Source organism: Ananas comosus, linkage group 14 (genome assembly GCF_001540865.1).
Source record: "Ananas comosus cultivar F153 linkage group 14, ASM154086v1, whole genome shotgun sequence".
NCBI classification, from domain to species: domain Eukaryota; kingdom Viridiplantae; phylum Streptophyta; class Magnoliopsida; order Poales; family Bromeliaceae; genus Ananas; species Ananas comosus.
This window is the reverse complement of record NC_033634.1, coordinates 4,551,503-4,577,781: the sequence shown is the minus strand read 5'-3', so window position 1 is coordinate 4,577,781 and position 26,279 is coordinate 4,551,503. Positions and strand designations below refer to the sequence as shown.

The 26,279-nt window shown below is 35.3% G+C and overlaps 1 protein-coding gene across 2 annotated transcripts; it reads right to left on the bottom strand.

Annotated features, from left to right (window-relative positions):
• On the bottom strand, nucleotides 477-15,669 carry LOC109720328 (phagocyte signaling-impaired protein). 2 transcript variants are annotated; one of them, XM_020247374.1, is made up of 19 exons: nucleotides 15,407-15,669; nucleotides 14,106-14,262; nucleotides 13,745-13,863; nucleotides 13,552-13,626; nucleotides 12,779-12,872; nucleotides 12,533-12,651; nucleotides 11,858-11,928; nucleotides 11,024-11,174; nucleotides 10,738-10,913; nucleotides 10,039-10,241; nucleotides 8,147-8,277; nucleotides 7,197-7,273; nucleotides 5,997-6,071; nucleotides 5,047-5,239; nucleotides 4,002-4,121; nucleotides 3,457-3,595; nucleotides 3,196-3,239; nucleotides 2,816-3,082; nucleotides 477-1,466 (listed from the first exon to the last, which is right to left on the bottom strand). In XM_020247374.1, the coding sequence occupies exons 1-19, from the start codon at nucleotides 15,551-15,553 to the stop codon at nucleotides 768-770; spliced, it is 3,057 nt and encodes a 1,018-aa protein (XP_020102963.1). In that variant the 5' UTR covers nucleotides 15,554-15,669; the 3' UTR covers nucleotides 477-767. The 2 variants fall into 2 exon arrangements, with proteins under 2 accessions (XP_020102963.1, XP_020102964.1); XM_020247375.1 differs by lacking the exon at nucleotides 15,407-15,669 and having other exon boundaries at nucleotides 14,170-14,258.

Genomic DNA, 26,279 nt, shown 5'->3' with positions numbered 1-26,279 from the left:
ACATACACATAGAATACTTGTACCCTTCTTTAGAAACAGAAAACCTAATAACAGGTACAATATTCCCTTCAGCTAAAATTGGACGACCCCATCCTACCCAATATTCAGTCCCAAGTAGCATTGAACTTCATACCCAAAAACAATAAAAACAAAAGCAAAACAAAACAAAAAACAAAAGAAAAAACCAATGCTCACTTTATGAAAGTGAATGGCAAGTTCTTTAACACATTATCTAATGCAAGTCATTTTGAAAATTGAGGACTGCAGGAAAACATCAGGCTGAGAGCATCTCCTGCTTTAACAATTCAGATTTGACAAAACCAGAAGCTCCTGGTTAAATTAAGCAGGCCATGAGAAATCTTCAAATGAAGCAACAAGTGAAAGAAAAAAAAAAAGACAGATTTGTTACGTTCGGCAATAACATGGGATACGACGAAACGATATCCAGATTATCTCCACTATCTCACAAGAAAGAATTGAACAAACGGCCCAGCAAAGCATGTCAACTCACAAATATGCCATCAAAAACCCCATATCGTGGTTTATCGATCGTGTATGTGCCGCATCCATTACAGCAAAAAAGCACCCTCCTCGAACCAAAGAACCAGAACAAAAGAGGAATCCAATGAGATCAAAATTATTCACTCGAATGTTACAACAGCATAAATAGGAGCAACAAAGCGTTAATTCGGCGTGAAATCTAGTAAAAAGAAAAGGTACAACAAAAACCTTTCTCTATTTACTAATCTGGCCGAAATCTTTATCGTCTATGCTGATTGCCTCAAGGTCCCCAGTAATTTCACTTTTGAATCACAAATTTGGTTGAATTCTGTTAGATACTTGCGCTGCGCTCGAACTACTCTCCTCAACACATCACCGGAGCTCCACGATTTTAGAGAATCCGAAATCCTCTCTCCTAAGTCTGGGTTGTTGGCGACTACATTTTCTTCTAAGATCCGGAATATTCGGCCCGGCCCATTATCATCTCTCTGCACATAGGATAATAAGGTGTCCAGATCATTGTCCTCCGATCCATTAATTTGGTCCGCTACCCGTGTCTGAATCTCTTTTATTGTATCCATCAAGGACCGGATCGAAGATTGAACAGCCTGCAACTTAGGCAAGTTTGGCTGGTCCATTAACCCGCTGCCACCGCCGCTCTTCTTTTTCCTTTTTCCAATGGGAAGAAGTGATTTCATGCACGATTGAATTATAAGAATTTGCCAAGAGAATGACTCTGTTACCAACTGAACCAAAACCGTGAGTTGATTTCCAGGGGAAGTCAATATTGGTTCCGAGTGTGAGAGGTGATACATGACGCAGGTCTTGGTTAAGCGATCAACTATGTGCCACGAAGTTGGATTTGACTTATCCTCAATAGGAAGCAGAGGTTTCTTCGAAGACAAGTTCAAAGCATTGACAAATACAGCAAAGTTCATCCAGCTGATTGAATCTGAGGAGAGTTCCTGTCAACAGTTAAGAACCGTATTAGCCTGAGTTTGCAGAGGAAGCAAAGAAACAGCAAAGCAAAACCGATAAACACGCCTTTGAAATAGATGTAAGAGCTGTTCAGTAAAGAACTGCTTGTGAAGAACTAATTTTGTAGTTAGCTATACTTTCCAGTTCAACACGTCCGTCCCTGAATTTTTACGTATATATAAATATAGTTTTTATTGTTTTTTGTCTGCTAAACATTTTGCTGCCGCTGCCCAGAGTTGAAAAGCTGCTCCAAAAGTGAGGCCACAACTAGCCACTTAAATAGGAATGATAATAACTATCATAGCCCAAGAAAGTGTTGTTACATAATTGATCAAAACATTCATTTTATGCCTAAGATAAAACAGAATTCACTTAAGTTAATATAACTAGGATGAATAAAAAATTATTTGCTTCTTTTGGCCACAGAAGTCCATGAAGTGCTCAAAATAAGAAACACATAAACTAGAGTAAGATCTCCAATTTGGATATCCATTGAAGGATAATAGAGTACATTTAGGCCTGCTCGGATGTATATCTTATTCGGTATATCTACATAATTTACTTGAGAAGCTTTTGTCCATTTGGTAGATGAGGATTATGATCAAAAGTCTAGAATTGAATACTATATTCAACCTTCAAGTCATTTTTTTCAATAAGATAAATCATATCGTGAGTGAAATATGTCATCCTATCAAATCATATATATCAAGACCTTTCAAGGAACAAAAATCAAACTCATTACTTACAATCACATTTGAAAATTCTAATACTGAAATAACTTACTCCCGACTTCCAAAAAGGGCCAGCCTTAGGTACAATGTCCTTCAATTATATTAATTACTAATTCAAGATCATGCAAGTTTTTTTATCTAAAGGGTAGAGCTCTTCCAAATTAACAGAGTTTTAAAACACTACAAGTTGGTCAGCCTATTTAATTACTTATCCAACTGTAAAGTTATTCAACTTGGTTAAAAGACTACACTAAATAATAGCTAGCAGCTAACTTTCATTGCATGTGAACAAAAACTAGCACTTAAAAAAAAAAAAAAAACCAATCAGTTAGCAATATAAAAGAATCCCAATATATGACAGGTCCCTCAGTCTTCTAAAGCAATATCAGAAATAACAGAACATACATACACACACAGATATGGAGAGAGAGAGAGGAGGAAAAAGAAAAGAAAAATTAAAATTAAACTAAGTGGTCAGTAATACCTTGAAGGACTTTCAGCCCTTCAAGATCCCAAGAGAGAGAGAGAGAGAGAGAGAGAGAGAGAGAGAGAGAGAGGAGGAAAAAGAAAAGAAAAATTAAAATTAACTCAGTGGTTAGTAATACCTTGAAGGACTTTTGGCCCTCCAAGATCCCAAGGATCACACTGATTGCCTCGTCAAGAGTGAGACCGATGTTCCTTGCATATCTCTCAAGCAAAATTTTCAGCTCAGCGGCAACATTAGTATCAGAGGCAGTGCCATTAGGTTCAGAGTTTTCCTTGACGGTGGATGAAGCAGCTTGCATTGATAGATAAAGAAGCCGTGGAATAAGAGATTTTCTCTCAATTTCTTTTTTCTTGGTGTCTTCATCCTCAGTTGTTTTCTTCTTGCTCTGGAAAGCATATATTTTAAAGAAATTGAAAAGTAGCATTTGCAGCACAATTATAAGATGAAACTACTAACAACATGAATATCAGATTAAGGTGTTATGATCGAGTAGCATACCAGCATCGTAGCCCTAGAGCACGCAGATCCATCTTCAAATGGCTCTATAAATATAAATTATGCAACGAAAAACCATCAAAAGCTTAATCTCAAAAGAAACTAACAACATGTAGAACCTCGGCAGCCCAAAACTACATGCATGCAAGTCACACGCACATGTTAGTTTCAAGTAGCATAAAGATTGTTTCGAGAAGAATTCCAAATTGATGGAATGAAAAATAAAATAACAAAATCAGCAGAATAGCAAGCAGCATGCAATACCCGAAAGAAAGTTTTTGTTGGTTGTGGGCGACCACCAAGGACGTGTCTGTAGATCCTCATTAAATGTTAATGATGTCAGTTTATCCTCATTTGACAGCTCAAGCAACTTCATACCATAGTTCACGCTTTGGAAAATGGCCTGCATGCAAGAATCAAGCTCTTACAGTTCTGTAAGAATAACAGCGTCCAATTGATCCAAAGTCCTGTGACTTCCAGATCCATCTGTATTATGAATTCGGTTGACCAACCAACTACCCATTATTAAAACATCTAAAACTTCTGGCATACTATATGATACTTCCGAAGCACCAAATTTATATCAAATTACTTCACACTATTCGGTTGAAAGAACAGGGGATATTTTGACATGAAAATGATGAAATTACCAATTTCTTACCATAAACTCTGATGTGAAAAATGATGAAATCACCAATTTCCTATCATAAACATGAATATCTAGCCTCTAATGTCTCCATCACTAACATCAATATCAATGGAAAAAAGAAAAAAAAAATACTTGGTAATATAAAAAGCAAGTACTTCACCTGTATTTCTTCAAGGCTATCAGCTTTCTGCTTCAGCTGAAGGAAAACAGATTCAATTCTTGCCATCATATACTGGTTTGAATGTTGCAAGCGTTCTTTAAACTGAACAAACTCGATTACCTAAACAAGGTTAACAATTAGCACAGCATGTAATGTCAAGCATTATCAACTAAACTATTTTAGCACAATTCCGTCTGAACTGCTTAAGAGTACAGTACACATTTGATTCATCACCACACGTACAGCCAAACGTTACTTAGGCTCCGTTTGGGATTGCGGGAAATTGCATTACGTGCAGTGGAAAAGTACGATGGGAATATACTCTATTTGTTTCCGCACGTAATATCGCATTCCGCATATCGCAATGAGTCAGTTTTGCTCTAACTCTATTTTACCCATTAGCAGCAGATGGACCTCAATGCCAAACGGACCCCAAATAAGAGTTTTTGAATCAATTTGAAATATAAGAACTATCTAACTAGAAATCTAGAAGGGTTTTCAAGGATTTATGGTTCAATACTGCAGAAAGCATTGGTATTAATCCAAGGAAACTCATTTTCTTTACCAACTGGACCTGTAAACAATGCCATTGTAAGCAAAATAGTAATAAATACACGGGCAATATCACAGTTAGTAAGATCAAAAAGTACATATTTGCCATCTTCTTCAATTGGTAAACAATTAATGGCATATTATTCTCTGAAGTTTGACTTTGATTCAATTTCGTCAAACATTTGACAATTAAGTCTTTTTGCTACTAACATCCCCGAGAAAAAAAAGAAACTATCTCAGTACTATTATTAGAATCACTTTGTTAAAATTGAAACTCCAGGGACAAAATTGAAATCAGGAATTCAGGATCAAAATACATAATTGAATTGCTAAAATTGAAATTATGAGGATGAAAATAGAATCATGGTCAAACTTCAAAACTGTCAAAATTCAAAACTCTGAAAGCAACACTGAAACAGGGTTCAAACTTTAGGCACCAAAGGTGTAAATTGGTATAATAAGGCTATGGAGAGGAATCGGAGATGTTGTATACCTTTGAGTAATTACGATGCCGATATGCCAGAAAGGTGAGGTCAGCAGCTTCTCGCAAATGGTCGTCCATAAATTTCAGATACTCCTTTACAAGGTCGGCAGCTTCAGAGCAAAATGGTGATTTTAACATCTGAGGTAGGATGTGGTGTGACATAGTCTCTTGCAGGATATTTTTAACCTCCAAGGTACCATACCTGTATAGTAAAATACACCATTGCTAATAAAGAAGGATTATTGCATATGTATACCTGCAAAATCATCTTTTTACGTATACATCCCCAAGAAATCTGAATTTTCATGTATGCTCTTAAAAAAACTTACAGGCTGCTCATTTCATAGTTTGTAATAGACTGGAAATCTTCCATTCAAGTTATTCAAATCGGTCACCATGCAAATCAAGTTGGGAAGTTATAAAGTGTTGGTGTAGTGGTGAAATCATCATAGATTCCCAACTAATAGGTATGTTACAATACCATGGGTTAGGAGGTTTTGTCATTTCCATACTTGATAAGATTTATGAGTAGTCCATTAACAAGGTATACAAGTCCATAACAGCCTTCCAACCCAAGTAGCACGGAAAATTGGTAACAAACTTGTCATTCCTAATATAAAATACATGACATCCCCGTAATTTCGCAAACCGGTGAAATGAATGCACTCCTTAATTTCTTGTAGGTATACCTTTGTACTCATAAAAAGACCTATAATTGACATGTTTGATGACCCTCCCAACATAAGGTTATTTTGTATACATATAACTATTCATATGCTTATGTATTCATGTATATAACACATGGGCGTATGTAAATAGATTATTTTGCAGGGAAGAATTAAGTAAAAGCCCAAAAAACGAAATATTAAAGTACAAGAACCCAAATCCTACCCAAAAAGAAAAGCAACTTAAACAAACGGCCAAATTACCAAAAAGGATCAGCAATCAAGCAAACTTACCAATCATGTGCTAGTGGAAGAGCCCCCACGAAAGAATATATGTGCAATAAAGGAATCTTATACTGCCAGATATATCTGTCAAATGCAACCAAATAACAAACTTATCTTCAGGTGGTAGGAAAGTTCAGGATATTATATTATAACATAATCCAAACATGTCACAAACAGAAACATGCAGGATATTATACAATAACATAATTCATAAACATGTCATAAACAGCAACATGATTTAAACTCACTATTTGAAAATTGGTTAATAAGAAATCTAGTCTTTGAAATTTGACCCAGAAATCAAGGTTGTAAATAGCGGATAACGGGTAAATAGCATTTAGAGAGTCTCATAGCGGAAAGTGGGTAGCGTGTGCTATGAACCCATAGTGGGTTTCATAAAAGCAAATTTAATATGTCTATGTTCCTTCTAAAAAAAACATATAATTTTGAAGAAAAGATAACTAATCATTCTTTTTTTTTTTTAGTATTGCAAGCCTATATAGATTTAATGTCATTATCTATTAAGAATTTAAGATTAACTTTAAAATATTTTAGCAAACCAAAAAGACATAAAACTTGAAAATCTATAATCTATTAACAATCCAAACAATTAGTAAATAGATGTCAAAAAGGATTTCTTAGGTAAATAATTATCTTCCAAACCCTTACAACAGGTTTGATCTTTATATTTCACTTAAGAATCTGATCCGATAAGCTACTTTAACTCGTTTGCACTTTTTAAAGGTTTAGGCTCATAGCGCCCGCTTTCCGACCGCTTTATAGCAGCCGCTTTAGCAGACTCTATGCCGCTAAAGCGACCTCTATGAAACCGATCTGCTATATACTGCTTTACATATTATAGCGTAGCGGTAGCACATAAAATCCGCTGTAGCGGCCGCTATGGTAGGCATAGCGGCTGCTATTTTAAACACTGCAAGAAATCAATAACATCCTTGGAGTTCCAACTTTAAATATTTAATTCCTGAAGTTTTCCCAAACAGTAGTTTAAATCCTGTTAGTATGACATTCAAAAAGAAATGCCATGTCAGCATCATCATTAGAGTTCACAACTAGGCCTGATGGTAGACTAAGAGAGGGACTTGTGTGTTACCCAAGCATCTTAGGACCCTAATCTACACTTAGAATTGAGCAATGAATAACCCATAACAACAACAACAACAACAACAACAACAACAACAAAATATGTACCTTCGTATAATAAGTCCAAACTCCAAAACCAGAACTGCCTCCAGCAAGTATCCCAAGTTCCTTGTACGCCAAAATAGCTGTTTCAAATAATTAAACAGAGTAAGCTCATTGATAGATAATAATATCTTCTAAGAAAAATAAAACCTGAAAGTAGCAACATATTATATAATAATGGAGATAACATTTTATTAGTGTTCGGATTATGGTGAGCATTTCAAAGAGAAGAGTACAAGTCTATGAGATATATTATCTGACTGGAGAAGAATAGAATTGATGGTGGCCATGGAACTTGGCAAATGAAGAGATAAAATAGTGTCTTCTAAAATGAAGGCCAAACAATCATAATTACTGTTGAATATAAAGTATGAAACATCGTTCTCTATTAGCTTAAACTTTTGGAGAATAATGATTGTTTCATATTATTTAACATGGTATTAAAACATAACGTCCTAAGTTCAAATCCCGCCAAGCTCCTAGCGCTATTTAATTTCCTCCCATTTAATTCAAGTCCACGTCTTGAGCCTATCAAAAAACATCATTCTCTATTAACTTAAGTTTTTGGAGAACAACAATTGTTTCACATTCTTTAACAATTACTCTCCTGTTCCATGCTTAAAGAAACCAGTAAAGGCCAACAGATACACAATATATAAACCCTCGGTACGAACTACAAAATACCTATGCTTTAACACCTAGCAATTTCAAAGCTATATTATCCTGCGAGTAACTACCAAATAGTAAAATTAACCAAATAGTAAGCTTAACTATGTAATCCGGAAAATAAGAGGTAAGTTTTAACACATGCAGCAACTACTTTCAGAATAGTCACCATAAGAGGATCTGGCAAACACATAAGAAAATAATGTCTAGTCACGGGCCAAAAAAAAACATATCCTAGAAAAGAATGAGAAAACAATGTGGTACACATAACTCAAAAGGTAGGTGCATACCGTGACTAGGACACTGCTTGCCATGGACAAAAGTTCTTCACCATACATGTTCTCCTGAGGATCCAGGTCCCTCGAAAGTGGTAGGTTCTCACAAAACATCTCCAACATTTTTATAGCAGTACCTTCAAGTTCTGAGAATAGATGAACACATATTACTACAGAAGATCAAACAAAATAAACAAAGAATATAATAAAGGTACAAGTAGCTTAAACTGCTAGAAGAATAAACAGCTCTGATTGTAGGAATGGGTGCGAGAAGGTGACATGTTGGCCTCTGCATTTTGCCATTTCAACCAAACCATCCTTGTTGAAGTTTTTCTTTTTGTTTGAGCGAATAAGATATCAATCAAGGTTTAAAATGCCGTGGCACGGCGGCGTGCCGCTGTTTGCCTAGCACAGTACAGCACCGACACGCTTCCGTGCTGACACATGGTACGTTTGCGTGCCAACGGATATGCATGACCTCCTACTAGCACATTTTGGTACGGACTTATTTTTATTTTTTTTGTTCCAATAAGCTCTTACAATATTATTTTGAAAGATTTAATCGAATAACTATGAATATTTGTTTATATAGCTTACTATACTCATCAATTAATATACTTGTAAGCTTTTTTGTATATAAAGTACAACTATACCTGATACAGAATAGAAATTTTTACAGGTTAGAATTTTTAAAATGCAAATATATCTTTCTTTCTTTCTTTTGACCATATTACAGTCTTTCTTTAATAAAATACAAAAAAAAATTATTTTTAAAATTATTTTAAAAACTATTTTAAAAAGTATTTGAAAAAAAAATTAATTATTGTTTTCAAAAAATTATTAGATCTATCAAAAAAATTAAGCAATAAATTATATGACAAATAAATTAAATAAACTTAAGTATCAATTGATTTAATTTAGTTTTTAATTTTATCAGTATTTTTAATTTTCTAACACAAAAATAATATTTTATATTTGATATGTCTAAAAATTTGTTTATTGAATTCAATTGTTTCTTTAATTTGCCAAAAGTAAAAAATTATATTATAATTTTTTTGACTTACCTAACAAGTAGATCTTCGATTTGCAATGTCTTTGGAGGGTGTGGGGTACCCTGGATGCTTCGGATACCCCAAAAGAAAAAAAAAAACAAAAAGCAAAAAAACAAAAAAAAGGAAAAGGGAACCGGCACGGTACGTGCCGCAGTACCCTCCTGGGTATCGCGCTGTCTCGCGTGATACCCGGGAGAGTACCACGGCACGGCGGGGCATGCGAGACCCCTCTGTAACGTGCTCCCTTCTTAGGGGCTCGATACGTGCCACCCCGTGCCGTACAGCATGGGGCAACACTTTAAACCCTGATATCAATAATTGCTTTGATAATACCAACTGGCAACTGCAAGGAAATAGTTTTACCTTGGACAAAAAGTAACTAAGACAACAAATCCAGAAGTAATTGTATCTTTAGAATGAGGAAAATTTGCATTGACGAGTGATTCAACAGTGTTAGACATAGAAAGAGATAAAAAAAAGTTCATGATGTGATAGAGAAACCTAAATTGAAAAAGAGGCCGCAAATTGCGGGGTCAAACAATAATTTCTAACACTTCCATATAGTTAGCAGACCAGCAGCTAATCTTCTCAGCATTATTTTCATAATGTGCCCTCTACATTGACCCACCACAATAAATCTAAAGAAAAAGAAAATTCACAAAGCAACTGTGAAGTGTATACACCATAACAGTCATATGCAATTTAATAATTGTTTCCAACATGGAAGCCCTTCACCAATAGACCAATTTTGTACTTGTTATACTCACATGTACACCTGTTACAAACAAAACAAGAAGAAGGAAAAAAAAAAACAGAAATAGTATAACAACACTAAGTTTGTGCTAAAAGACATACCTTTAACAGACTCCATGAACATGGCGCCAGAAAGTTCTTGAACCTTAAAAATTGTTATGACCTGCCCAATTCTTTTTATAGGTGTTGTTGGCAAAGCTTCCAAGATGTTCAAGAACTTCTCCCGTAGTTCAGATTTCTCATCTTGTGTAAGCATTTGGAGGAACATTTCCACATCAGAAGCGAAGCAAGACAAATGATTAAACCTGAGTATGTCAAAGAAATTAGAACAATAGAGGATAGCGGAGGATCATCAGTAACACGGGAATAAGTCAACTAAGACTAGTCTGAGGAAAACCATTAAAAGTGCCTAAGCTTGCTGAGATTGAAACTGCTTGCTGAGATTGAAACTGCTTGCTGAGATTGAAACTACATATGGTGAAACCGAAGAAGAGAAAGGTGGTGGGCAGATGATATGTGAAAAAATTAACTATAGAAACAATGAATTTGGAAAAGATATTTAACATAGGAGAACTGAAAAAGTAATGCTAAAGAGACCCTTGCTTGAGTGAATGAGCAAAGAACTAGGAAAATTTGATTTCCTCTGAGTTGATCAATATATAGAAGACATACACTGATACACTGATTAGCGGTTGAGTGAATATCTTACACTAAAGAGACCTATAGTGGGCGCAGAAACAAGGGATAAGCAATATTTATGAGGTTGCAAATGTAAGCAGAAGAAAGCACGTAGAGAAAAACCTTTGAAAATAAATAAGCAATGCCTCCAGAAACTTGCCATCATCAGCATTTCCATTCAAGTGACGTCTTCTTTCAATTTCAATAGTAGCTAAGTAAGGTCCTCTAACACAATCATCATGGCCATCCTTCTGTAACTTTTCCACAACTGACAAAGCACTCGATAGGCGTGAATCAAACTACAGGCATGCAACAATTAGTTATAACGAGCACTTCCTGAAAACAGAGTTCAAGCAGCAGAAGTTCAAGCGATTGTCGAGAAATGCTTTCAGTAATTGACGAAAGGTACCAGTTCCTCAGAAAGATGGGTCTCTTTAGGCACTTGAGAATCAACAGAACTTGGTAAGCATGTATGACTAGCAGTGCTTGCTTTAAAACAATTGGTATTATCCTCCAGCAAACAGCCTAAATAATTGAGGAATGAGTCCCAATCATCAGGACTGCCCAATCACAAAGAAGGACCAGCATTAATTTATAAAATATTAAAGAGATATTGACATCCGCATACCCGCAATATATGTATATATATATCTGCAAAATGTGAATTTCCACATAAACCTTTAAAAACTTAATCCCTTTCATTATATATCCCGAATTGAGCTCCTATGCTTTTAAAAGTACCAAGACATTGGTGCTTGTAGATTTTTAGCCATTGGGTTAAGAGATATGCGGTTAGGATGATGTGGGCCCCCTAGGGTTGAGTGGGTGGTTGGTTAAATAGTATAATCTAATGGCTGAAAATGATCCGTGAAGTAAATCTAACGGCAAAAAACTTACAAGCACCAAGTGTTTGGTGCTTTTACAAGCACCATAGCTGGACTCTATATATCCCTACACTTATAAAGAAGCCCTTCTTTTGAGAAACTTCCTATAATACAAAACAGATTTCCCTCATGAATTGGATGATTCGCAGCTTAAGATAAGGGTATTCACTGAAGAAACTACATTTTTCAGAGGCACATATCAATATTAAAAATATTCCAAGGTACATGTAAATAAATGATTTTGCAGGTATATATGTGCAAAAGCCCTTTTGAACTATGTATGGTAGTGTTGAAGCAATATAGGTGCAGATCTATTTTTAAAAGTAATGATAATAATGAAACAAGTTTCCAAGGCATACCATGATTCAAGGACTTTCTGAAAGATTTCAGCAGCAGCAGCATAGTTACATGCACGAGCAAGAAGCCTCCCCTGTCAACTTGAAGTTAAACAAGAACATAAGAGAATGTAAGTCTAGAGGGTAAACAAGTAAAAATAATGACCATAAAAGTGTGTGTGTGCGCGCACGGATTTGTGTGTGTGTGTGAGTTAATATAGCACAAAATAAAGATATTCATTTTGCAAACAACCATGTTAGTCATATCAATTCCACAATTGAAAAGAAAAGGAGGTAAAACATAAAAAAGGGAGGTAAATTACAACTTGGATTACTGAAGTTTGAGCCAGATTTCAATTTTTTTTCCTTGAAGATTCAATTGTAACAATTATTTCATTAAAAGTTTAATTTTATCTCATATTCAAAATTTTATTTCAAATGGCTTAGTCCTTTATGTGTATATGTATTCCACCTACATCCTCACAGTTATAAATTCAACAAAGCAGAAGTCTTATTGTTATGGCGCCAATTTGCCACCTTTTTCATGTTACAAATTAAAAATAATTTAACTGCTATGCAAAACAAACTTCAGAGGTTGTTGCAATCCAAACTATGAGAATGAAACTGAAATCAATGTCACCATCAGAGACTAAAATCCCCAAAAAAATGACAGTGAACTTAAAAGAAAATTCAGATTACCTGCATACGTAACTTGTCCTCTTCTCTTCCAATAAGAGAACCCAGATTTCCAGAAAGCACTTCCAAAGCTGCTTCATACTTTGATTGTTGTTCCAATATTGAAATATATATAGCAAGTGCTGCCAAGTATTGGGAAAATGACGATGAGGTAAAATATCGAAGGCCAAAAAGGCATTATGCTAGCTCTTTTACATTCAAGGAGAGAACAAAAAATATATATATATAAATAAAAATAAAAATAATCACCTTCTGGTTCATGCAAACTATGTGAATTGATGTGCTTTTTAAGTAAGGCCTCTGCTAATGATAATAGTTTCTCACCTCCGTTGCTCAGTAATACCTGCCACAGGCAATACAAAAAAACAGGATTTAGCAATCACTAGAAATTTGTGATAGCATAGTAGAGGAGTTTTGACTGATGAAGTGATGATAAATGTATCTATAGGTCTCTACAAAATATAATGCATAAAAATTCACTATGGAAATAATGAGATGATTCATAGACAAGTCAAAACATCGAAAGAGGTGTGAAGGAATAGCCACAATGAAGGAAGAAAAACATACAGTCCATTTAAAATGAATATTTCAAACAATAAATGGAATATATTACATTGGATTAGTGTACATAACCAGATTCAGTAAGTCTATCAGAACAGCTTATCCTAGAATAAGGTCCTTTCACAAAGAAAAAATTGTGTTGTACATTCAGGTCAATTAATTTTGGCAGCATAAGGACTTTCTGAAAGACAACAAGTACTCAATTATGCAATCAATCTCACGCCCAAAATCCTCAAACCTTAGAAGAAGGCTAGTAATGGCAATTCATCTAATTAAAGGATAAGTTAGAATGTAGCAGAGTATGTCATAAACTGCTGAACCTCCAAGCATGTTTGATTACTTAAAAAGAACTGATAGCTCAATAATACTTCAATAACAATATTTGGCATAAACTATGAAATAAGCAAATTATTTAATTGCAAAATAAAAGGGAAAGAAATAATAAAATCAGAATGAAATACCTGTAACTGAATGCTGCAAACTGCCCAGAGTAAGAACCTTTCTTCACCCACCATCTTGTACATTTTGATAGCTGTCTGCCAAAAGATCCAGAAGCCAGTATAGGGCAAAAAATAAACCAGTATACATACAAAACTGAAGATAACAGATAAATAGACTATTATAAGAAATAACAAGCAATGGATACCATCAAACCTGCTGTTGCTTCACATACGAGTACTCACGAACATAACAGTTGAAAAGACCCATCATTATTTCCAGGTTGTTTGGAAATTTTGCACAAGCATGCTCGTAACAAGATGTAGCCAAATCCACTGTTATATAAATCATGAAACCAGAATGCTAAGAGACATAATCCCAAAAGGAGATGTTTACAATCATACGGCTGTAAAATTTAGCAATATACATGTGTACCGCTGCTAGTTTTTATCTGACTTTCATACAAGGATTTTGTAGGGGGCTAATGTGTACTAGATGATTTTGCAGGTATTTGTATATAAAAGTCCCTTCCACACAAATTATGCAATGCATGAATAAAAGAAGAAGGTCAACTAACAGCGGTCAAGCCGTTGGAATACAATCTGTAAAGTGCTGAGTGTGAGATCATCAATGTGAACAACATTATCTGAAAATAGCAGCTCCATGGCATTTGAACACACACTCAATGCCTCATCAGGCTTTCCCATTCTTTCCAAAATAAGAGCCTTGAGTGCCTGGCAGGACATGGATTTGCAAAAAACAAAAAAAGAAAAAAAAAAAAAAAAGTTAAATGGGAATCACAAAAATAAACAATTAATTTTAAGGCGCAGCCACAATACTAAAGAGACTTGGGGAGTGAAAAGAGACATCTCAAAAAGTGAAGTACTGCTTCAAACATATGCACAGATTGTTGTGACATAGTAGGTGAAACGACACGATTGAAAGACTTATTCAAGAATTGCAGAGATAAAATAAGGTCATAACAGCTAATAATAGTGGAGAACATGAAAAGATCAATCTCTCAACCTGACCAAAAAAAATTATGCAAAGAGAGACTGAAAACCTCTCAACTTGACCCACATAAACCCTGCTAGAAAGTTCAGTTTATTTCCATTGTTGCTGTGAAATATTGCTTCAAATTTCAGACAGTTGAGTCGAGCACATCAATTCCCCTCCCTTCAGCCTTGAATGCATCAAAGGTCAAGTGACTGATAAGTGATAAAATGGTCATTTTAGGGACAGAATTTAGCCGAACGCGGCTCTACTTCCCAAGTATATGGCAGAGATATATGTTACTAACTATGCGAATAAATGGGTGATCATCCATTCTACACCAATTGTCAACTATGTTAACGACACAGACTCAACATCGAACAGCAGTCAGGCGCTCAAACCTAATTTTCCTCTCACATTCAGCTTTTAATCGCCCTGAAAATCACAACAGGGCAACAACTTCCATTCATTCTTTAATTTTTTCAACATAAGAGTCTCCTTTTGCTGTATTGGGGGATTTTCTTCTGTGATTACAACCTAGGAGGTTTCAAGATGACGCCTTTTACCTACAAGGCGATTTATCCTATTCCAAGCAAAATGATATTGCGGCCATATATACTACCCCAGGAACTATCCTTAATATGTAAAACGAAAAAAAAAAAAAAAAACATATTCACCGATCAAGATATCCCAAAATCTTCATTCAAACAGCAAAAAGATTCAAATGGAACCCCTACTTCCACGAGACGCAATCAGATTCTCATTATGAACGCTCAAAGATAGCTCATTTTTTAAGGTTTACAGAAAATTCAGCAGACACCTCAAGATGCAACCGAGAGTAAGTTAAAGGAAGGGGAATTGGGGAAGCAAGAAGAAGAATCTTACGAGGGCGTAAGGCGAATTGGGGTACTTGGCGAGGAGAGCGGCGGAGAGCTTGAGCGCGGCCTTGAACTGGCGCGAGTCCACGGCGTCCCAAATGGGCCGCACCCGCCTCTCCGGGATCCCCCCGGCCATCCCGAACCGGGTCGCCATTAGCGCCGGGGCTCGGAGCTCCTAGAACCACGGATAGGGTTTTTGGAGCGGAGGGTCTAGGGTTTTTGAAGCTTCGGAAGAGGGACGGGGGTGGAGTGTAGGAGTGGGGAGAACGCAGGGTTTATTCGTTTTGAGATCGGCGGCGCACGATAAGGTTGAGCCGGCGCACGTTAGAACGGGTCGGGTGCGACCTAGAGGCTAGAGGGTTAGAAACTTGTGGAAATTATTGGATGAACCAGGTGTATGAAAATATCCCATACACCGCACCAATTAAAAGTCGGTGAAAATGTGTAGAACTACTTTGGATTTCCAAATGACTGTCCGAGTTACTTGTCTGAACCTGGTGCACGAAAATATTTGTAAACCGTACCTTTTTTTTTAATGTATTTCATGTTGTTTATTTAATTATTTAATCGTTCAACTTTTAAGATCTATTACATATTAAATAGTAAAAATCGAATAGTTAGATTAAATGAATAATTGATAAAGATGCAATTAAAAAAAGGTGAAAATGTGTAGAACAACTTTGGATTTCCAAATGACTATCCGACTTATTAATTGTCTGAACCTGGTGCATGAAAATATTTGTAAACCGTACCTTTTCTTAATGCATTTCATGTTTTTTATTTAATTATTTAATCTCTCAACTTTTTAAAAATCTATTACTCATTAAATAGTAAAAATTGAATAGTTAGATTAAATGAATAATTGATACAGATGCGATGTATAAATGCAAGAATGTGTTGAGTGCACACAATAACTTTTCAGAACTAATAAACAATTAAAATCAAACATGATGAAAGATTAAATAATAAAACCAAAGTTTTTAAAAATTAGGTGTTTCTTTCCAAACTATTTATAGTTCAAGTTCAGTTACATATATTTTTACTTGAAAATCTATTACAATGATCTTAAAGTCAAGATCTAACTTATTAAATTCATTCTATTATATATGAAAAGATTAAATATTTCAAATTATAAATTTTGGAGATCTATTTTTACAAAAAAAAAATTTACAAATCATTAATTAATTGATGTATGGTACATAAAATCGTACTCAAGTCTTTATAATTGTGATATTGAGAAATGCTATGGATTTTTCGAATGTTGTCCTTTTGGAATGTTGATATTGGCAAATCTATAAAACGTTATTAATATGCGTGTATAAATTAATCAAAAGTTTTCACATTGTAGGGGTTACTATATTAATACTCATATATCGTATTTCACACTGCAATCTCCATCGTACATTGAGTTCAACATTTTTTCTTACAATTTTAAAATTAGAGTGAGCTTTTATAGCAATTTGATTAGTAGAGAATAAAACATGAGATACGACGGTAAAAAGGTGTGGCACATGACTGCTAAACTTATGAATTAACAACCTTTGGAGCTTCCGATGCTTATCCTTATTTGCCAAAATAAAGAGCTTGTTATCATTCATAGATTAGAAAACTTTAGAGCCTATGAGATTTCCCTCTATATCGTGTCCTATGGGGCTCGCTAAGTTGTTGGGCAGTAAATGCATATTAAATGCGATATTTTTGTTGCGTCTTTTTGCTTATTAATGTGAACTTACTCCGTTTAGGATTTTGTCATCCTAGCTTCTTCCTGTCCTTCTCCGTCATACTATGATGATTGGTCGTTAACTTTATGTTTGCGAGGATAGTTGCAGAATGGTTTTGTTGCTGTCTCGCTTGTGGGTTGGTTGGGAGAGTTGTACGACTTTTCACCTCCTTCGCTTTTTTTGGATTTTTTTGTGGCGGCCTTTAATTAGTACATGGGATGGCGAGGCTGCTGCCTTTCTCGGTGATGTGCTTTCTTGCAACTCGCCAAGGCTACACAAAATGCGACGATCGACGCAGATGGCTGGGAGGGTGTAACGGGGCCTAATAGGATGTATAGGTTCTTGATTTTGACCTTACGATTTTCTCCTTCTTTTCTTTTGCTTAATTTAACTACTCATCTTCCTCGTAACTATGCTTGGTTGTTACAAATAGCAGTAGTATATTTAATCTGTTTATTCCTTTCTATTTTGCTCTATTCTTTCTTTCTCTCTCTATATTTTTGTTTTTATTTTCTTCTTTTTTTTTGTTTTGGGATCATTCTGTTCCTAGAGTTTGCCGCAGAATCCTTTCCTGTTGTCTTTGGGGATTTCAGATTTGTAGGGTGATGCCTTACTTTTGTGTTGGTGACTTGCTTTCTTTCTCTTTTCCTTTTCTTTTCTTTTTTTTTTTTGCGGATTGTACTCTAATCTCTCCTTTTTTCTTGACTTTTTTTTATGCATGTGTCTAGATAGTGGTTTGTGATGCTCGCTTGCTTGTCTTTATTTGCTTGCCAAATGTCGTGAATATGTTGACGCCTATTATTCTGTGTGTTGTTTCTTGCTGAGAAAAGATATGTATTCTGCTGTTGATAATTGGATTGAAATATTATTTGTGTTGTAAGCAAATTGATTGTTGCATACTAATATGCGTTTTCTTTTTGCCGTGTTTGGTGTTTTGTGGAATACGGCCTATTTTCTACTCATTGGTGATTTGTTTGAAATTGTTTACGTATTGCCTCTAGCTAGTTGAGGGCTTATTACATTACAAGGTAATAAAGCAGTATTTTTTAGGGGTGTTTTCCTACTTGTTTATGTTCGATTGTATTTCCTTGTTAGATTTGGTTCTGTATTTCTTGCATGCATGCTTTTGATGTTTACCCCCCAATTTTAGGTACAGTTATGACTGTGATATTTGTTACGGTTTGCTCTTGCAACGCCAAAATACGGTGTCCCAGTTAAAAACGAACAGAGCTTGATTAGTGTGTATGTTGACATGAATGCAGGTGGAGAAGATGCTGTTAATAGAGCCTGTAAGGCGTTGGAGTGTATCGTGAGCTAGTATTGATTAGGCTGACGAAAACGCCACGTAACGGGTTGTTGAAAAGTTGTGCGACAAGCTTTTGTTTGAAGTTACGAATTTTAATTTAAAAAATAAAAAATTCTGCGAAAATTTATATGAGCATCTTTCGACAACCCATAATGTGCTTGACCAAAAAATATAAGTATTTTAAAAGTGATTACAGCATTTTTCAGGATTTTTGCAACGACCTCTTAGCTAAAAAGGATTGTTATGTTATTAAGGGAAATAAAACAAAATTAATTGATAGTTGCAGCGAGTTGCTTGATAGGTCAACTGTTGTTGCGGCTAACCAAAATAGCAGTTCCGAAAATTCAAATAAGGGTCCTGCAGCACTTCCTAATTATGGAGCTTAATGGGGTGGGGTAGATTCTCTAGTTTTGGGGTATTGGTTGCATGTATTATTTTATTTTTACTTTTCGGATCTCGGTAGGAGTTATAGAAAAAATATTTTTTAATTTTTGGTTGTGACTAGCTTTATTATGTATAATAATTGCATCACTCGTTGTTTTCTTATCCTTTCTTCTGATTTTTTTTTTCTTTATGCTAGTTTGATATACTGCAATGATAAAATAGATTTTTGTATCATTATTAGTATAAAAAAGTATGACAACTTAACTGACTTTTTATTAATTGTTGCAGCATACACGTGGAAAACAATAATAGTTGACTGGATTTTTGGCCATGCAGTCCTAATTTTTTATGACTAATTTTCGAGCATGGATGTGAAAAAAATCTATCTATAGAATCTAACTAAGCCTTTTTTTCACTTATTTTTTTTCCTGCATGTGAATTTATTTGTTTGGTATTTTTCTTTCTTTTTAGTGCGAGATGTATTATTTTATTTTATTGCTATTACTTTTTTCTTTGATAGGCTGTTTTTTTGACAAAATTTGTTTGAGGAGAAATACTTTACAGAAATTATTTTTACTTATGGTAGTGCTCTTTTTGTGTTATATTTTTTCGCTGATTCATTTTTTAGTACTTATTTAGTTATTAATTGTTGTGTTATTGTTTTCTCTCAATATTGTAGAGCCTATAATATTGGAGCTTTTTTACAACGAAGGTTTGAATTTTCAAAGAACTATAATTACTTTACTAAGGCATGGTGGATTGACTAGCCTTATGTCAATCTTTGCAGAGCTTGCTAACATTCGAGATTGTTGGTAGTTTTTTTTTTTTTTTTTTCTGTGGAATGTTGGATATTTTTTCTATTGAATTTGGATAAATAAATATGTACTTTTGAGAAATCATGCTGAGTCTAAATTCCTTTTTGATGCGGTTTTCTTTTTTTTTTATGCCTATTGTGTCGCTGTTTTTTTTTTCTTGTTCTTTGTTGCCGTAACTTTTTTTTATGTTTTCTGTTAGAGGAAGAAACTGGATCAGCACTCGAAGATTAAATAACAGAACTCAAAATGGAGTGGATTCACATTGATAGACGAAAAGACGCTACAAAAATATTATATTTAACGGGCAAAAAATATAGCGGACGCTGCTGCGTGCTAGATATGGATAAGCCTCAGAAGCTTTAAAGATTCTATAAACTATCAATTCAATATTTATAAGATAAATTTTTTTGATATTTCTATACTCTTTGTGCTTTGCAACATTTGTTCTGTATTTAAATATTTTATTTTTTATTTTTTATTATAATTATAATTATTAATTATTATAATTTTTTTCGATGCTATGGGGCGATGATGTTGTAACTTCTCTATATCGGATGTTTGAACTTGCGAAATGCTAATTACTTTACTAAGGCTTGATGGGTTGACTGGCCTTATAAAAATTTCACAACCTACGAACACCAATAATCGCTAGTATTTTTGTTAGAGTACAGAATATTTGATCTTTACTGCTGAATTGGGTAAATATATAATTTTGAGAAGATATGCAAAGCCAAAAAAATTTTCACATATCTTTGATCTTTTTTTGCTGCTGTTTTGTTAGTATTTTTCTGCTCTTTTTTCTGTGATTTTATTAATATACATGACCAATACATAAACTTTATTTTCAAATCAAATCATTCCATAAAACATTCACTATTTATATATAAATATTTACCAAATTTATCAAATTATATATTGTTTAAAATAAAAGTTCATTCGTGCCTCCATGAAAAGTCATGCCTTCCAAATTTGTCATCCCCATTCCGCCATGCCATGGTCATGATGATCATGAACATCCATTCCTACATCAAGTATAAAATCATACTCATTTCTATCACCTTTTAAGTCAACCTTATAACATCATATGGTAAGTCAATGAAATTCTAGTATAATAGTGCCAAGCTTAAGTAGGAGTTTGAGTTGTCCTCTTAGTGTGGGTTAGTGAGGGAGAGTGATGCGATAATAAGCTCACCATATCATGGCACCTGTCACGCCCCGGGACCGCCTATTTAGTCAATTCGGGCGCGCGCACAGACCGCCGAACGAACAGAGCCTCCCCTGTTCGCCCAAGGCTCAACAACAACATGTATAATGAGTTTGCCCAGGAAAAACAACAATATACATGATTTGCACAAGGACAAATATACAAGAGCGAGTGAGAGTAATAACTAGCTATTACAACCAAACAACCAAAATTTAATTACATTAGCCAAAAGATAACTTTCTCCAGTTGCCATTACACACATTTTTCATCTCTCAAAATATATCCTCTACGAGTTCTCTCATCATATACAAAAAAATAGCAACATAGGGTAGAACTAAGACATGGAGGCCCTTTACCTAGCGCGCTATGCCCTTGCCGCGATCCTTGACCGCTCCAGTAGCGCTAAGATTTGCAAAACAGTGGGGTGAGAACTAAAAGAAGTTCTTAATGGGTTCGGCTGCCAACCCCGCCAACTTTTTCATTAGGTCTAATCAAGCATAAGTAGTAAAGAAAGGAAATATAATGACTAATGCATTTACTATGCCTGTAACATGAAACTGTGAACAACCAAACTATTATGCTCATGATGTATGTCATATCTATGCCATATCTATGCCATAGCCGAATCATCTCAGCTAACCCATATGTTAAGCCCAACTCACCAAACCAAATCCCTTAGTCGGGGAGAATTCCGTTACAACCCGCTAGGACCGTCTGCTGGGGAGAATTCCGCTACCGCTTAGTTGTGATAACTTCGGAGCTCACCGCTTGAGGTGGTGCGACCACCCTCAAGCTAACCAGATTATATGTAAATATGATCCAATCCTCTAACCTTGAGGATACCATGCTAACCAATGTCATAACGCACGGGGTGTACCAATCCCTAGAATTCAATGCTACAATGTGCTAATAAACTCATTTAGTCATAAATGCCATCATGTTTTACTGTATCGTCTAGGTTCACATTTTGGTTCATGCATCTATAGGGTTCTCACGTGTCCTATATTCAATTCTCCATTCAAGTCATTAACTTTACTTCAGGAACATATAAGAAATTCAATACACAACCATATAACTCTACTATACATAATCTCTACATATGCACATATATGATCAATATGGTGACTTAGACATAAAGAGAAATTCAACCGTTTCGGATAGCACAACCCATCTCGAGTCAATGCTAGGATGCGAGAACCCAAGTCCCCCGATTTATTGTTGTCGATTTAGCTCGACCCAACACTAACAAAGGCAAATCGGCAATTTCCCCCAATAGGATGCCATAGGCTTGTAGAAACTCCAATCCGAGTTGCCCAACGCATCGAATTATACTTCAATTAGGAAAGTAAGAGATCAATTTCACTATAGACCTCATTTTCCACAAAACCCAAATTTTGGTCCTAGGGTTTACACCCCAACAACACACCTAATTTTCTTGGGAATTCATGGATTAATCTAGTTTAACATCTCTTGAGGATTCCAAAAATACCATTTACAAAAAAGTTAACCCAAGCCCTAACTCATATTTTCGTAAAAACTCACATTTTGACCATCTTTGCACCTCAAGCTCCCACTTGTTCTAAAGCTCATTTCCCCCCCCCGAAGCTCTAAATCACCTTAACTCCTCCAATGTACTCTTGTTGGAGAGATTCTAGAGAGAGAAGGAGAAGAGTTTAGGGGAAATGAGAAAATGAGAAGGGTTCCTCATGCAAAAGAGTAAAAATGCATTGGGACCTATTTATAGGTTCTCACAATAACAAACAAGCCCTCTATCTTTTAATAATTGCAGCAGTTCAGATTCTGCATTTCGCAGAGCTGAGTATCAGTACTCGCACTGGTGTACCGGTACATGAGCCCTCCAGTACCGGTACCCCAAACTCGATTCCTGAAAATTCAAACATTAGACTTTTGGGTCATCAATTGGGTTCTGGTACGCGACCACTATTAGATTTTATTGGATTTTTGTGATTTAAAACTTGTTAGGCCTCCTGGGTAGCCCAATAATTAATAGGCCTCACTTAGGAGCCCAACTAAAGTTTCCATATATGAGGTTTAGTCCCGCATTGGAAGCGAAAAGGGTGTTGATGGTGCATATATAGTCCTTTATTCTCAAGCTAGTTGCTCGGGAGAAAATGACAGTTATGCTCTCGTTTAAACACACGCACGGCACGAGCATAAGCCGAGCTAGGTCTGCGGGCGGCGGCGCGCGCAGTCATACACCGGGTTTATTTTATTTTATTTTTATTTTTTCGGTTTTTTCTTTATCCTAATTCTAATCCTAATTCTTATCCGTATAATCTTAGGCTTATCTTGTTCTACACAGATTTGATGCGTTGAAGCAAGATTCTTGCCTTAGTTATATATATTGGAGGAGTTTGCGTGAGTTCAGGAAGAACCTGTCCTCTACCTCGTCTTTCCATGCTTTCTCGCCATTAATCTTTTCCGCCGATTTTCGCAAAGTTTTCTTACTGGATCTGAAGTTTGTTGGGTTCGTCTTGCGCCACCTTGAAATCATGATGATAGAGTGGAACGTGGTCGTTGTATCGCTGGAAGTAATTGCCGGAAAGCCTCGCACGTGGAGGGGCAATTTCTCTTCTAGGACAGTGCTCCGCACGCCTTGATCCACATGCCTTTTCTAAACCTTTTCTTTACAGTATTTGTTATTTATTTTCATTTTAGAAAGTTTTCTAAACCTAAAATTAAACTTTCGAATTATTTTAAAGAATATTTTAATAAAATATCATAAAGATTTTCCAACAGCCACTAGTACCGGTACACGGCCTTTAGGTACCGATACTTCAGGCCCAATTCCGCAAAACCCGAGAGCTGATCTTTCTGCACTTGAGTTGCCTACCGGTACTCTATCCTAGTTCCGGTACTCAACACAAAACCTGCAATTTCAGCAGACTTAATACCTCGGAGTTTGTTTTTGCGCCCGATTTGCGTCAAAAACACTCGAACACTCCCAAAACTCACTTCTAATTATTCCAAAGCCTCTGAGGCAATACGAAAACTTCACCAATCGCCCCCATACTGCACTTTGGTCAATTTGGCCAAAGTTTGGTACAACAAACGGGGATTCAGTATATTACAGCACCTCTCATGATGAGCCATCGTCATGGGATGCTCCGCTACAGAAGGGGATAACCCCATAGCACGCTCACATAAGGAGCCACCATTGTGGTCATGCTCTCCTCTTCTCTTGTAAAATATGTAATCACTAGTTTTTCATAAGAATATGTTTTTAGTTCGATAATCTCATACTTTTAAGTATTGAATAAAAGTTGCATAAATAAGTATAAAATTCTTTCTTACGAAGGGTTTTAAAATATGTTTTTCGCTATTGTTAGATAATTGTGAGAAATTGATGTTGCTTTAATCTAGTTTAACATAAAATATTCAAACCTTTATATTTTTACTTTGCTGAATAAACACACTGCCATCATAAGTATCATTTTTCCTAGCCCCATTAGGCCAATTATTTTAATTTTTAATAATTTTTACATTGCATTCATTTATTTATTTATATTGTTCTTTATGCTTCCATCCTATTGTTGTGACTTTTTTGATAGACTTTATAGGTATGTAAAACAAAACCGAAAATAAATACATACCAAAATTCAGGATCAAAACAAAATTATAAGATAACTCACAGAGCGCCATAGAGAAGAAATTCTTGATCAATCTTGCGGAAGCGTGAAGTCCGGCTATGATCTGAAAGTCACGAACCGAACTTGGGTGATTTGGTTTCTCCTCCTATCTCAGGCACTCTGCCGTATGGTGTGGAACCGATGGTAATTCTTCACCAGAATGCGTATGAAAAGGTGGCAGGACCAATACCCCTTTATATAGAGTCCAGATCGACTTCCCATCAAAGTCTGATTAGGATTCTATTTAAATCTGAAATAGATGGGATAGGGATAAAATATACCATATCAAGTAGTTCTAAATCTGTTAGGATTGACCTTTATCTATAGCAAATCCTAAATTAAATATGATTAATTGGGCCACAATATATGGAAATCCTAACATTTTTGTGATTATAGTACAGGTTCATTGACAAACTAGTAGTGTTATTCAATACTTTTTTTTTTCATTTTGATTTTCTTTTTCTTTTAAGTGAGTTTTTTTCGAATTTTGTTGGCAGATGAGATTATCTTCTATAAACTATTATTAATCCCCCTAATCTAATCCACGGAGCAGGATGACCTTAAAATTTGGCTGCTGCGAGATCCACCTGCCAGTATCAATAACTTTTCTTTTTTCATTAAATTAGGTCATCTGTAAGTATTTACTATTATACATAACTCTTAATCTTTCCATAATTAATGCTCCACCTTCCCATCTTCAAATAGGCACTAATAGTAACCTTTTGATTCCGTACATGGACTTCTAATTAATGCATCAATCTCTCCCCGCTGCTAATCGTCCTATGGTTTCCATCCTTTCCGTTCTCTTTCTCTCTCTATTTTTTTTTCTTTTTTTTCCCTTCTTCTCTATCAACATCAATCTCTCTCTCTCTCTCAACCTATACACCTTCGCATCCGCCAACTTCGAAGGGGCCGCCACTGCTGTTGCCGTTGCCATCACCTGAGAGGTGCGTCAGGCCCATCCCCACTTGCGTCGGCAGCAACAGCGGCGACGCCGTTGATCCACGCTATGGTAGGGGTGAGGAGATTCGGAAGCTTCTAGATAGGCGCATTGTGCACGTACTGTAGAGGGCCCAAGAGACTGTGCTTTCTCTTCTACTGTTATTATGCCATCAACTGAAATTTACCAAATAAGCCTTTTGAATATTTCTCTTTTACTTTCAAAATTTGTGATTGCCTTGATTGTAATCTCCAATTTTTTTTTAAAAAAAATTGTGTTTATCTCTTATAGCATATCAAATACTAATTTTTTTGGATCCGTTTCTACTATTTTACACATTGGCAGGAATATTTATGCGAAAAAAGAAAAAAAAATATTTCTAAACTGGTCTATTTGTGTAGTGCCTGAGTATTAATTAGGAAAGTAAGGAGAAGAAGAGGATGGAATATTTGGGTTTTAGTTAGATTCAAAAATGATGACTTTATTTATTTATTTATTTTATCACAATGCGGGGTGGTTATATGAAATTTTTTTCATAATGAATTAATAGAAAAGTAAGTTTTTAATATATTGTTTGGTTGGTTACGGTTAATATTATACATAGCAGACTCACCTCTCTTTTTCAGAATATCTATGCAATAATTTTTTTAAAATTTTTTTATAGTTCATTCTTTTCGTTTTTTTCTTTGTTGTCCGCTATGTTGTATTTTCATTTTAAAGAAATTTTTAATAAATTTTTATACTATTGACCAATCAATTATGATTATTTACCTGTTTTTTCATATTTTTATTTATTTATTTAATTTATAAATTTTTACTATAATTTTATTCGCGGCATTACGCTTCCTACCCTAGTTAAT